This window comes from Notamacropus eugenii, chromosome 1, assembly GCF_028372415.1.
Source record: "Notamacropus eugenii isolate mMacEug1 chromosome 1, mMacEug1.pri_v2, whole genome shotgun sequence".
In the NCBI taxonomy this organism is placed as follows: domain Eukaryota; kingdom Metazoa; phylum Chordata; class Mammalia; order Diprotodontia; family Macropodidae; genus Notamacropus; species Notamacropus eugenii.
The window spans coordinates 102,864,882-102,879,249 of record NC_092872.1 but is presented as its reverse complement, the minus strand read 5'-3'; the positions used below and the strand labels follow the sequence as shown (position 1 = coordinate 102,879,249).

At 41.2% G+C, this 14,368-nt stretch overlaps 1 protein-coding gene across 10 annotated transcripts in view; it reads left to right on the top strand.

The window, feature by feature from the left end:
• The window catches only part of APBA1 (amyloid beta precursor protein binding family A member 1), a 278,713-nt gene that overhangs the window by 182,888 nt on the left and 81,457 nt on the right, over positions 1-14,368 (top strand). For all 10 annotated transcript variants that reach the window (XR_011967451.1, XR_011967450.1, XM_072611227.1 and 7 more), the window contains one exon: positions 13,133-14,367. Coding sequence is in view for 8 of the 10 variants with exons in the window: in XM_072611227.1 (XP_072467328.1) it covers positions 13,204-14,367 (1,164 nt within the window). In the remaining 2 variants the exon portion in view is untranslated. The remainder of the gene's footprint in view (positions 1-13,132; position 14,368) is intronic.

Genomic DNA, 14,368 nt, shown 5'->3' with positions numbered 1-14,368 from the left:
GGAGGAGGAGAAAATCTAAGACTTATAGAAATGATTGTAGAAAACTGAAAACAAATAAATTTATTTTAAAAAACCCAAAAAACAACTACAAAAAAAAGAAAGTGAGAGAATATCACCATGGTAGTCACAGGATCACAGAATTTCAGAGTTGGAAGAGAAAGGAATATGCATTTATGAAGCACTTACTATGAGCTATGCAGGCACTGGGCCAAATACTTCACAAATTTTTTTTTTGAAAGTTTAATATGTAATTTATTAATTTTTCAGTTCTTTCACTTCCACAAGAATTTGAATTCAAAATTTTCTCCCCCTCTTCCCATGCCCACCCCAGGATAGCATGCACCCCATTCCACCCTTTCCTCCAGTCAGTCCTCCCTTCTATTAACCCACCCTTCTTCCATCCCCCTTCCCCACTATTTTCCTGTAAAGCAAAATAGCTTCCTATATTTTACTTGACCTTCACAGCAACGCTACGTTGTTGTTGTTCAGTCATTTTAATCATGTTTGACACTTTATGACCTCATTTTGGAGTTTTCTTGGCAAAGATATGGGAGTATTTTACCATTGCCTTCTCCAGTTCATTTTATAAATGAGGAAACTGAGGCAAATGGTTAAATGACTTGCCCAGGTCACACAGCGAATAAGTGTCTGAGGCCAGATTTGAACTCATGAAGAGGAGTCTTCCTGACTCTAGGCCCAGTGCTCTATCCACTTTGCCATCTAGCTGCCCGTTACCCTATGAGGCAGGTACTATTTCGATCCCTGTTTTTCAGTTGAGAAAACTGAGGCAAAGATAGCTTAAATGATAGTTATTAAGTATATAGGGCAAAATTTGAACTGTTCTTGACTCCAGGGCTAGCACTCTATCCATTGTGCCACCTAGCTGCCTGAATGAGGCAAAGAATCTCAGTGTCCACCCAGTCCAACCCATACCCACAAAAGAATCCCTGCTGTACCATATCATCCCCTCCTTTGTTCTGTTGCATGTCCACTGTCCAAGGATAAGCCTTGCTAAATGTAGAGAGAGGCTCACACCAAGTTGGCCACAAGGTGACAAATTTTACAATTACAAGAACCCTCACGAACCATCTGCTAGATGATAAAGTGATTGAGATTTATGTGAGTGGTAAAGCCCACACTAACAAAATCTCAGATTCTTAAAGTGTTGATATTTCTGACTATAGAGCAAAATTCAGCCTTAAAATATCTCCTCAAACTAGGCATCTCTCATAAATATTGTACAAGACTCAATGACAGATGCGATTACAAAAATTGTTTTTGCTTAGTGATTCACTGATTATTGGCATCAAGCAAGGTGTTAAACCAGGAGATGTCTATTAACCAATTATTAACCAAAGATGTCCTGGGCAAGATCCAACCACAAGCAGGATTGTGTTCTCCAAATGCAACAGACATCATGCTAATTGTATCCAGGCCAAGAACACTAGAAAGTCCTCAGTGAAAATTGCGACCATGCCAAAGAAAACCATTTGTACATTTACAATGGAAAAACAATTTTAAAAAAAACAGCTTGTAATGTGAAGAATTATAAAATCCTAGAGCTGGAAGGGACCCCAAAGGTTTTCTAGCCTAATCCGTACCTGACTTCTACAATATTCCTGGCAAGTGGTTGTCCAGTCTATTTTCCTGAAGATGTATCATGGAAGAAATCCATAAAAAGCAAAGAATGAGACTATAAGTACAACTAACTGCCTAGAAGAGAGAATGGACCTACTGCATGAGCCTCCAAAGTGACTTAGAAACTCAATAAGAAATTCAAAGGGACAGCTAGGTGGCACAGTGGACCTGGAGTGAGGAAGACCTGAGTTCAAATCCAACCTCCAGCACTTACTAGCTGTGTGACCTTGGGCAAGTCATTTAACCCTGTATGCCTCAGTTCCCTCTTCTATAAAATTAGCCGAAAAAGAAAATGGCAAACCACGCCAGTATCTTTGTCAAGAAAACCCCAAATATGATCATGAAGAGTCAGACATGACTGAACAACAAAGAAATACAAAGAAAAATCTGATACCTGTAAGCATTTAAATAGATCATTGAAAGAATTTAAGATGTTAAATAGAAGAATCAGTAGTTTAGATAAGGCAGTAGAAAATCTGAATAAAATGAGACCACATTACCCATCAGGGGAACCCCATCCGCCTGATTCCTGACCCTCACTTTTCTGCAGCCTGGTACCTCATACTTGGAACCAGCAACCCAAGCTCCCTTTCCCCTTTTTCCCCTAGGACCAGCTGCCTACATTACCATCAGCCTCCTGCCTTTGGTGCCATGAGCTCTACCTCCAACTTCTTCCCCAAGACCAAGGCCATCAGCCATCTGGCCAATTTATATCTGTAGGATTCTTACTTCTACCTTTTGCTGAGTTTCTGTTCTTGCCTGAATGTTGTCCCCCTCCCCAAGATTTCACACTTTTCCCTTGAGTTGGTAAAGCAAAATAGTAAGGGCACTCACTGAGTACCATCTGCAATTCTAGAAACAATGGGGCAGCACATGTAGTCAGTGTCGAAGGCAACAGAGAGGTCAAAAAAGATGAGAATTGAGAAAAGGTCATTAGACTTGACAATTAACAGATTGCTTTGGAAAGAGTGTTTTCAGTTGACTGATGAGTTCAGATGACCATAGAGTTAAGAAGAGAGTGAGAGGAAAGGAAGTGCCACAAAAGAGGGAGAGATATAAAATCATAGTGAGAATGGATGAATTAAGTGAGGTTCTTGTGACATGAGAAGGTGGGGAATTTGATGAGAGGAGATTTGATGGGGAAGACATGTTTTTAGGCAATAGGGAAGCAGCCAATAGACAGGGAGAGACTGGGGGTGAGCAAGAAAATGGTCTTAAGTAAGCCACTTAAGCTTCTTTGCCTTTGCTTTCTTCATCTGTAAAAATGAAACCTTTGGACTGAATCAGGGACTTTCAGTATGGACTTCTGGCAGTCTGAAGAAGCCAATGGACCCTTAGGGGCAGTTAGATGGAGCCATGTAGAGAGGGCTGGATCAGGAGTCAGGAAGACCAGAGTCAAATCCAGCCTCAAACCTTTTACTAGGCATGGGACCTGGGCAAGTCTTCGGTTTCCTCAACTGTAATATGGAGATAATCGTATCAGCTACCTCGTAGGGTTGTTGTGAGAATCAAGTGAAATGACATTTGCTAAGTGCTGAGCACAGTTCCTGTCAGTAAAGCAGGTGCTACGTAAAATAAATATTTATTCCCTTCTCAGAGTAACATTTTTAAAGCATAAAATAAAACACATAGGATTGCAAACCAATTATATTGAAATACAGATGTCACATTTTTCCCATCTCAGTTCATCAACCCCCCTGAGATCTCCCACAGTCTTGGGTCTGTGGACCCTAAATGAAGACCCCCAGGTCTAGGTGATCTGGCTGAGGCTTCCTAAATGAGCTCAAGTGTAGACAGCTCCAGATGCCGCTGGTGTTTTCTGAATGAGAAAATAGCTTCAGAAAGCAAACTCTTCATGTTCTCTTCCCTTTCCTTGTGGATTATAGATTTCTTTCTTTCTTTTTTATGGAAAATCATTGTTCTAACGACCTCTAGAACTTTGGGGGGGATTTTTGGTCAGATAGTCCAGTGAAGACATAGTCCTGTTTGGGTAATGATAGTCATTTATTCTTGTGTTTAATAACAGGATCATAGACCTTTCGCTCTGTGGCAGTGATGGAATTTAATCACAGTTGGATGTGTGGATGGGTTGGGGGCAGTTTGAGGTCCTAAGAAATGTGATTCTAGAACCACTGTCCTACAGATGCAGCTATGTAACTTGAGTGGGAGGAAATAAGATTCTGAGAGGAACCCCCCCCCTTGCATTTTGTTTTGAGGCATAATCCTCCTTTTAACATGCTTCCTTAACTAACTGGTGCATTAAAAGAAGTATTTACTGGAAATCCTTACTAGCATCTGCTTGAGAAAAGATTAAGCCAAGCAATTGATGTTTGAGGTGACATGTGAGAAGAGGCCAGGTCTTAAGTATGTTGGGACAGCTAGGTGGTACAGTGGTTAGAATATTGGGCCTGGAGTTAGGAAGACTCATCTGCCTGAGTTTAAGTCTGGCCCTCAACACTAGCTATATGACTCTGGGCAAGTCAATTAACTCTATGTGCCTCAGTTTCCTCATCTGTATAATGATCAGAAGAAGGAAATGGAAAACCACTCCAGTATCTTTGCCAAGAAAGCCCCAAATGGTATCACAGGGAGTGAGACATGACTGAAATGACTGAACAGTAACTCAAATATATAGTGCAAGGACAATTTAAAATGCGCTTGTTGGAGGAATCAGGGAAACTGAGCAATAGCTCATGATGTGTGAAGAGACTTGAATCCATTTTGATATCTCCATGTAGATGGCTTCCTAATCTACATATCAGCCCTTGCCTCTCTCCTGAGCTCTAATCCAGAGTTATATCCCTTCCCTCATATTCCATAGTCATCTCAAATTCAACCTGTCTAAAACAGGATTAATCATCTCCCCCAACTCCCTCCCCACAAAATAAGCCATATGCTTCCTACCATCTCTATTTCTGTCAGAGGTCCTATGAGCCTTCCAGTAACCCAGATTCACAGTCTCAGTGTCACCCTTTCTTCTTAACTCTCACTCAATCTCCCCCCCAACAATAAGTTGTCCCAAAAGTCTTAGTATAGTTTTAAAGTTTAATGTAAAGCTTTGAATATAAGCATTAGTATAGAAGCTTCAATAGCCTTGCTTTTGTTTAAACAAAACTGCCCTGAGACTTTTGGGATGCACTCTATAGACAGTTGCTAATTCTTATTGATTTTTTCTCCACAACATCTTTCACAAACATCCCAGACCTTCTCTTTACTCATACAGCCATTGACCTATTCAGGCCCTCATCACGTAGTAGCCAGACTACCAAAGCATCCTTCTAATTGGGCTGCCTGCTTCAAATATCTCCTCTCCACAATCCATCCTCCACACAGCTGCCAAATTATATTTCTGAGTCATAGGTCTGGCTGTGTCAGTCCCTTAATGAAAAAAGCTTCTAGGATGAAATACAAACTCCTCTGTTTGGCATTTAAAGACCTTCACAACTGTGCCCCAGCCAGTCTTTCCAGATTTATTTCCCATCCTGTACCTTTTATTTCTACCAAACTGACCAACTTGCTGTTCTCTGCAAATGCATTCCATCTCCTGCCTTTGCATGGGCCATCCCCCATGTCTGGAATGTTCTCCCTTTTTACTTCAGCCTGTTGGAACACCAGCTCCATTCAAGGTTTGACTCAAGTGACCCTTCCTACACAAATCCTGTCCTGATCCTCTCAGCTGTTAGCGTTCCCTGAAGCCTGAAATATTTTTGTTTGCTGTCTTTACAGGTATTTGAAAGCATGTAAATTGAGGAATTAGGGCAACTCAGTGGTGAAGTACATTGTGTTGGGCCTGGAATCAAGAGGACCTGAGTTTAAATCCTCATTTTCATTTTTTATTAAAACAACCTAATTTACCAATATAATTCTGTGTTTCTTATAGACTTAATGAAAACCCAAAGAATATTGTTGGATTATGTGTTAGGTCTCTTTTTTAGTTGACCTCTCTTTTATCAGTATGCCAAGGAGAGAGGTTGTCATTTCACAGCTGAGGTTCATATTATTGAAGGAAACTATTTGGGAAGGGTAGAGGAGGAGGAGAGTTAGCTGTGGACGTTGATGAAAAAGCCAGAGGAGGCCCAGGCCTTTGTGGGAAGGAAGAAGACAGTGGTAGTAGAGGGAATGTTATCTATAATTCCACATTCAATCCAGTACAGTCCTGTTCAATTCAACAAAATTCCTTTAAACAACTATTGGTTTTTTCAGTGAAAAGTAAAATTGCCTTTTATTCCTTTAAATTACTTTTTGTTATTGTGAATTTGACAAAGACAAAGATTTTTGTATTGCAAGAACAGGAAAAAGACTTGTTTATGAAATTATATAATCTTTCTATACAGTTTATTTTTCATTGAATAAAAAAGTAATTAAAATTGATTAAATTTTAACAAATAAAATTAATAAATATCAATTTTAAATAAAAAACAAATAATTAAATTAATAATTTAATAAATTAATAAAAATTAATTTTTATGTTAATTTTTTTTTAAAAATCCAGCCTCAGACACTTACTAACTGTGTGACCCTAGAAAAGTCACTTCACCCTATTTGCCTTGGTTTCCTCATCTGTAAAATGAGCTAGAGAAGGAAATGGCAACCACTTTCAGCAAGAAAACCCCAAATGGGGTCATGAAGGGTCAGACATGACTGAAAAAATAATTGAATGACAAATTGAGGATCTGGAGCTACATTATTTATTTTCCAATTTTTTAATGTTGATTTTTCTGGGTATATCATTTTTATTCTTAGTAGAATGTGAACTCTTTGAAGGCCCAGAACTTTTTTCATTTTCTGTTTTGTATCCCCAGCGCCTGGCACCATGCCTGGCACAGAGTGGATGCATAATAAATGCTTGTTTAATTGAATTGTCTTGTTACATCACAAGAGTCCTCTGGCCCTCATTAGTGACTCTCACCAATCCTCCATCACCAAGTCTGGTATCTCTGCCAAAATACCAGTTCACTACCTCCCCATTTTTTGATACTCCCTGTGGAAATGTCCTTGTAGTTAAATGCTCCCCTTATCAGTTGCCCCCACAGCTGGGAGAGTTTATGCAAACAGCAACATTTGGGCTCCTCTTCACATTCCTAACCCTAGCAAGTCCCCCACCCTGATACCTAATATCACCAGGAAAACTCACTTTCTACACCATACATTCCTGAGGTCCCTCCACCTCCACAATTACCCTTTATAGGAAAGGGTCCATCTTGGTTCAAATGTACCTACCTGAGAATACAGATAAAAGACTTCCATGTGCCTTTGTTAGTGAACTTTGAATAACCAGTAAGGGAAATGAGCACTCCAACCCTATACCCCTCATCCCTTTTAAGCAACAGTGTTCAGAGATGTCAAAATATATATATGGGAGGCTCAGTAAGAGATAACACCTCAGCAAGGCTGCCCTTGTATCCCAGGGAACTGGAAAACTAAGGGAGCATCCTTTACATAACTCCTTTTCAGCAGGAAAGCAGTCTAGCTATTTTTTTTGGAGGGGGGAAGGCAAGGCAATTGGGGTTAAGTGACTTGCCCAGGGTTACACAGCTAGTATCAAGTGTCTGAGGCTGGATTTGAAATCACCTTGAACCAACCAATTTGAACCAACTTGACTACAACCAAGAACATGAATATGACTAGTTTCCTAGACCTGCCTATTTAACTGGAATGATCTTTTTTTTGGCTGAGACTTTCAGTATGCATCACCTAGCTGCCCCCTTGCTTTTTCTATAGGTAGCCCCAGGGCACAACACAGTGTGCAGCACATACTAAGCACTTTATAAAAGCTTCCCCCGACACACACACACATTCATTCATTCAAGCCAACATTTTTGCTGGCTTCCCATTTGCCCTGCTCTGACATAGCCTTGAAGACTTGTTGCATTTCCCTTTCATAGCACTTAGGAGGCCCTTGGAAGCCGTAAATAGACTTCAGTAATTCTCTTCTGGGTATGTAAATTTAACGCTTGGGTTCTCCTCTTTCTTTCTTAGCATAAATTCTACCAGGAAATCTTTCCTTTAGTGAAGCATTTTCCTCTAAATAGAGAAATGAAAATGGATAAGGAGAAATGGAATAAATTCTCCTTTTTCATTTTAAGAAAAACAAATCCTCCAGATTCAGATAGTACTAATTCAATAGTTCCAGAAAATTTACAAATGGCACATGGTCAATTTAAAATAAACTTTGAGTTTTTAAGTGAAAATGGAATGAACTGAAACACAAAAAATTAGCTTATATAAGTAAAGGGGCAAATGAAAAGTGTTACACAGAATCTTCCAAGGTAAGCAGTTGCATTCATTGCTGTTCCCAATGATAAAACACTTCTTAGTAACGAATAATCATGACCTTCTCCAAAGTTAAGTTAGCAATAGTATGAATCAGAATAGTGTTGCGTTCAAAATATAAGGTTTTTTCTTTTTTTTCTTCATTTCCCCAATTTTTAAACATTTTTATTTAAAGTTCTGAGTTACAATTTCTATCACTCCTTCCCCTCCCCCCTTCCCTGAGAGGAAGCAATCAAACATAGGTTATACATATTCGATTATATAAAACATTTCCATATTAGTCATTTTGTACAAGAAGACTCGAATAAAATAAAAAAATGAAAGAAAGTGAAAAATAGCCTGTTTCAGTCTGTTGTTCAATCATTATCAGTTCTTTCTTTGGAGGCAGACAGTGTGTATCACCATTAGTCCTTCAGGATTTTCTTGGATCATTGTAGTGTTAAGCATAGCTAAATCAATTCACAGTTCTTCATTCAACAACATTGCTGTTACTGTGTGCAACATTTTCCTTCTTCTGTTCACTTCACTGTGCATCAGTTCATGTGAGTCTTTCTAGGGTTTTTCTGAAATCAACCTGCTTGTCCTTTCTTATAGCAGAATAATATTCCATTACAATTACATACAAACAGTGTTTAGCCATTCCCTAATTAATGGACCAATCGATTTCCAATTCTTAGCCATCACAAAAAGAACTGCTGTACATATGGGTAGTATTTGTCAGAATCAGGACTCAAATCCAGATCTTCCTGTTTTGGCTCAGTCACTACTATATCAAACGACCTCTAAAATAAATACCTAATTAGTAAATTATTATGCTGTCAGTATCACAAGCCAAACTTTATCCTTGAAATGATGGTTTTAAATGACTCACACTGAATACATAAATACAGTTGTGGTTGAAAAATGGCCTTGTTAAGTATAAAACTTTTTGTAGATCCACATTATTTCCACCAGCATTAGCATAGTCCTTCATAATTTATTCCATCACTGTTTTTCCATGTCATCCTTGTATGGAAATCCTTAATCCCTTTGAATCAATCCTGGTCTTATGAGAAGCCTCAGAAACCACCCTCTCCATCCTTGACTGTTCCTGCCCCTACTCCAATCCTGAACTATGTTCACCGGATCCCATGGAGTGGGGGAAGGGGGCTTCCTCAACAATGCAACCTAAAGACCCCTGGGCCTTGCCACAGGCTCTGCTGATGAACCCCAAGTTGTCAGAACCTTTCCATCTACCCTGCTGCTGAACTCTTCCCTATGTGTTCTCTCCCTCAATTGGACTGCTCTTTGAAAACTGGGGATGTCTCACTGTTCTGTTTGCATTCCTAATACTTAGCACAATTCTTGGCATGCAGTAAGTACTTAATAAATCTTTGTCATTCCATTCCATGCTCAGAAAAAGAGAGCCCAAAAGAGGCAGAAAAAAAACATGTTTTAAGCATATGTCCCTTGGCTTCATCAAACCAAAAGAAAAGTCCATTTGTGATAAAGGGGCTGCTTCTGCTTAGTTTTGTATCTGGTTGTATTAGATTGCTGGTCTCTGATTTATTTTTTGGATTTCTGCAGCTGGCTGCACTTTGCTAAGACCTGCCTCAGGGTACAGGTACATAGAAAATTGCAGTGTATTTCACCCCCACTGAATGCTTTCTCCATGTTCATCAGAATTAGATTTGGACATAAGGGCTAGTCTTGCTTTAATGAAATTTTCCTCTTTTGGTTTTTATCTTTGTTTTCCTAAGAATTACTCTAGAGGCAGAGGATAGTTGAGTATTATGGAAATATTAAGTAGGCTTTTTACTAAAGTAGCTTTTTGAATTGTTTTCTTGTTTTGTGTATATGTTTTTAATCTAGTGAGGAAGGCCATTTAACCTTCAGGGACAATATGTCTGAACTAATAGTCAACATTTATGACTCAGTCTGTTCCAGAAGCTCACCCACCCATTAAGGTTGGAGCGCAGAATTAGGAATGCTTCAGTGGGCCCTTCCTTTACGTGCCTGGTATCAGCACAGCTGTTCTTCTCAGGAGTTAAGATGAGAATGCCATTGTTTAGTCAAAGATCTTTTTTAGTTACTGGAACCTTTCTCTTACCTGAGGAAAGAAAAAAATGAGATTGTTCATCCAAGGTGAGTCATGTACATTTTTCATCTGGGCATTGGCCCAGGGTTGTTCATTATGATATTGGGTAAGAAGACGATACTTACCTTTAGTGGAAAGACTTGGCTGGTTAGAGTTAGGAATAACTTTCTTTACTGATAGGTATATCAGAGGGAATGAAGCTGTGGCATTCATCATTCAGCAGAATGAAATTTATTTGGATATTAGAATCATTAAAGCAAGGGATCTTAACCTGGGGTCCATGAATTTGTAATTAAGAATATTTTTATAACTTTATTTCAGTATAGTTGATATCCTTCGTAAAATTGGGGAAAATAATAGCACTTAGTTCCTAAGATTGTGGTAAGAATCAAAGGAGATAATATTTATTAAAGTTTTTAGTACAGTACCTGTTACATAGTAGGTGTTATATAAATGTGAGCTATTATTATTACTATTATGGATCCTATATATTTTAATTTGTGCATTTAAAAATATTATTCTGAGAAGGGGTGCATAGGCTTTACCAGACTAACGGGGCAGGTTCCATGACATAAAGAAACCCTTTTACAAAGCAAGGAAACAACTCCTGAAGGAAATTTCATCTGATGATAAATCCATGAATCTTCCTTGATCATATCAAGTGTTTTGCTGAGCGAATTTACAAGAAATTATATTGTCTCCATTTTCTTTTACTACTAAAATGGCCTATCCTAGAAAAGCAATTATTAATGCAAAGTGATAACTGTCAGTATTGAACAATTCTCACTAATGTTCTGAGATCAAAAGACATACCTGTATTTGCTTATACACACACACACAAAACTGATGAACAATAATAGTTCAATAATAATAACTGATAATTATAATTAATAATAATATAATAATAATATTAATATTAATAATAATAACAATAACTGATGAACAAACATTTATATAAAATGCTTATTATGTGCCAGCACTGTGCTAAGCATTTTACAGTTATTATTTCATTTGATTAGATTGACTTGCGCTGTAGGTACACTGTAGGTTTTCAGAGGGTACTTCCTACCAGTGTTCCTTGTTATAGGGGATGCAAATCAGAGTAGGGAATTTTAGCTTAGTTAGCATCTCTGGCACAGGCTTTGTGGGGTGAGGCAAGAAGAGAGATGGAGCCTTGTGTATTTGTTACCATGGTGCCCCAGCCCTAGTGACATAGAATCATGGAATGCCAGGTAAAGAACTTGTTGATAAGTTATGTTTTAGTTTATGTTTTAGTCAATTCCTTCATAGAATGTACATTTGTAACGACATCAATTCCCTCATAATACTTCAAAGTTAACATTCTTACTTTTCAAAGGAATTGTTTTTAAATGCTTTTCTTAGTTTTCATTGCAGAGGCTTACAATTTTTACACATTTTACAAAACTATTTTTACTTTTTTCTATTTTTTATGACAGCAATTTACTCATAAGTATTTCAATGTTAGATTTTTACCAGTGAAGGAATCATATTTAAGTGGTTTGGGATCTTAGTTTAAATTAGAGAAATTTGTACGTTAGTAGAGAGGAATTGTACTTCAAGTGGGCCATTTAAGCTAACAATCTTTTTTTGTTATGTGAGTAACCTGACAAAACTGTAGTACCATTTTGAGGCATTATATTTTTCAAATAAATTTGTTCTGCTGAAATCATAGTTTTTTTAAACAACCAAAATCTAAAACAGAAGTTAGCTATATGATGAAATGAAGCAAGTATTATTTTCTTTTAAAAGTGAAATATGCACCTCTTGGGAATAAGGAATTTCCTACAGGCCAGCTATCAACAACGGGTAGAGAAATCTCTAGGGAGTAAGCCCTCTCCCCTCCAGGAAACCGAGACTTTCAGTTTTCCAGTCCTACTTAATGACAAAGGCTTACTGGATCCCTCTCCTTGAATGTCACTTTCATTAAAATCTTCAGCGTCTCAGCAGCAAGCATTTTATCTAAGGAGAATTTATATTGCCCCACCAAACGTAAACAACTTAAACAATGTGTCTTAAGTCAATTGATTGTTGTTCTGAAAGGCTATTATTAAAATTAAGAAGTACTAAACAAATGGGTAATTTAAGCTAGCAGTGGCTTTTATGCATGTGTTAGTAAAGGAACTTGGAAAAATAAGTATTCTGTATTTGACTTGATACAATACCCAGTCTATGCTACTCCCCAGCTGCATAGCAACAAGGGTTGGGTTTGGAGCTACAGCTACTTGGTTTGTATCCCAGTTGTGCAACTTAGTGCCCGTGTGATCCTGGGAAAGTCACTCGACGTTAGTTTAGCTGCAGGATTTGAAGCTAGGACTTTCGACTCTAGACATAATCTCCACTATATGGTAACATTGTTACTCACCCAAAGTCCTACTACTAATCATCTAAGCAACTGAGATTCAGATCTAGTTACTCCGAATCCAAGTTTTAAGACTGAAATTCAGTGATTTGTCAGGTTTTTGTTTTTAATCACACTACGCTGGTGTCAGTTGTCGTAACGATGCCCGGTACCTGACCTCTTTCAAATATGAGCTTAAAGATAAAAACCACAGAGGACACGAGATGCTGATCTTGTACAACAGCTTTTATTAAGGAATTCACCTCTCACCTTTTCTTTCCTTGGCCTGGTGTTTCTCCTCTCATGGAAAGTGGTGATATCTTCACTTGCTCCAGAGTGAGCAAGAGGTCATAAGAAATTCTGAACTACAGAAAAACCTCAGGAAGGAAGATGCCGAGGTGGAGGCGGAGGGGTTGGATGTGATCTTTTTTCTAAGCATTTATTTCAGATATATCTAGTCAGGAACTGGTTCTGCACAATCAGCTGAGCCCAGGTAAAGGAAGAAATGGTACAGTAAGTACTTAAAAAAAGAAAAGCTAACCCGTCGATGGGTCCTGGTTAAAGAACGTACCAACAATTCAATTTATTTTCACCAACATTTATTTGGTTCAGGGTACATACTACGTCCCAAGCACTGGGGGAAATGGCTCACAAATGCATCTCCCCCCCCCGCCGCCCCCCCCCAACATTCCAAGCTGTTTTTGCTGTTTTGTGGTTCTCCTGGTGCTTGGCTCTTGACTTCGACTTTATACAGTTTTTCTCTCCCCCCCCTCCCTCTCTTCCAGATACAGCCAGGAGGATGAGGGCGGAGTAAGCGGGCCGACATCCCCTTCCCGAGCTCGCCCTCCTCCCCACCATGAGCCACGTGGAGGGATCGCCAGATGTGGAGGTGATCGATGAGCCAGGGAGCGGAGAATCGGGAGAAGTGAATGAATCGGTGGAGGCCGACCTGGAGCACCCCGACGGGCAGGCGCAGCATGCAGCCCCCTACCCCGTCCGGGGGCCGGAGGAGGACGACCGAGGGGGCTCCCTGGCCCGCTCGGCCAGCACGGAGAGCGGCTTCCACAACCACACGGACACGGCCGAAGGGGACGTGATCGCCGCGGCGGCCGAGGACGGCTACGACCCCGAGCGGGGCCAGGAGAACGAGGACGAGAGCGCCTACGCCGTGCAGTACCGGCCCGAGGCCGAGGAGTACACGGAGAGCGCCGAGGCCGAGCACGCCGAGGCCGCCCACCGCCGGAGCCTGCCCAACCACCTGCACTTCCACTCGCTGGAGCACGAGGAGGCCATGAACGCCGCCTACTCGGGCTACGTCTACACGCACCGGCTCTTCCACCGCGGCGAGGACGAGCCCTACGCCGAGCCCTACGCGGACTACGCGGGGCTGCAGGAGCATGTGTACGAGGAGATCGGGGACACGGCCGAGCTGGACGGCCGCGACGGGCTGCGGCTGTACGAGCGGGAGCGCGAGGAGGCCGACAGCTACCGCCAAGAGGCCCTGGGCGCGCGGCTGCACCACTACGACGAGCGCTCCGACGGCGAGTCGGACAGCCCCGAGAAGGAGGCCGAGTTCGCCCCCTACCCGCGCATGGACAGCTACGAGCAGGAGGAGGACATCGACCAGATCGTGGCCGAGGTCAAGCAGAGCATGAGCTCTCAGAGCCTCGACCGGGCCGCCGAGGACATGCCCGAGGCGGAGCAGAACCTGGAGCGGGCGCCCAGCCCGGACGGCGGGGACGACGCGGGGGAGCGGGGGAGCCCTCCTGGGCAGCCCGCCCCCGTGGGACCCCGGCCCGCCGTGCACGCCGGGGAAGCGGGGCAGCAGCGCTACAGCAAGGAGAAGAGGGATGCCATCTCACTGGCCATCAAGGACATTAAGGAGGCCATCGAGGAGGTGAAAACCAGGACCATCCGTTCGCCTTACACCCCGGATGAGCCAAAAGAGCCCATCTGGGTCATGCGGCAGGACATCAGCCCGACCAGGGACTGTGATGACCAGAGGCCAGCAGACGGAGATG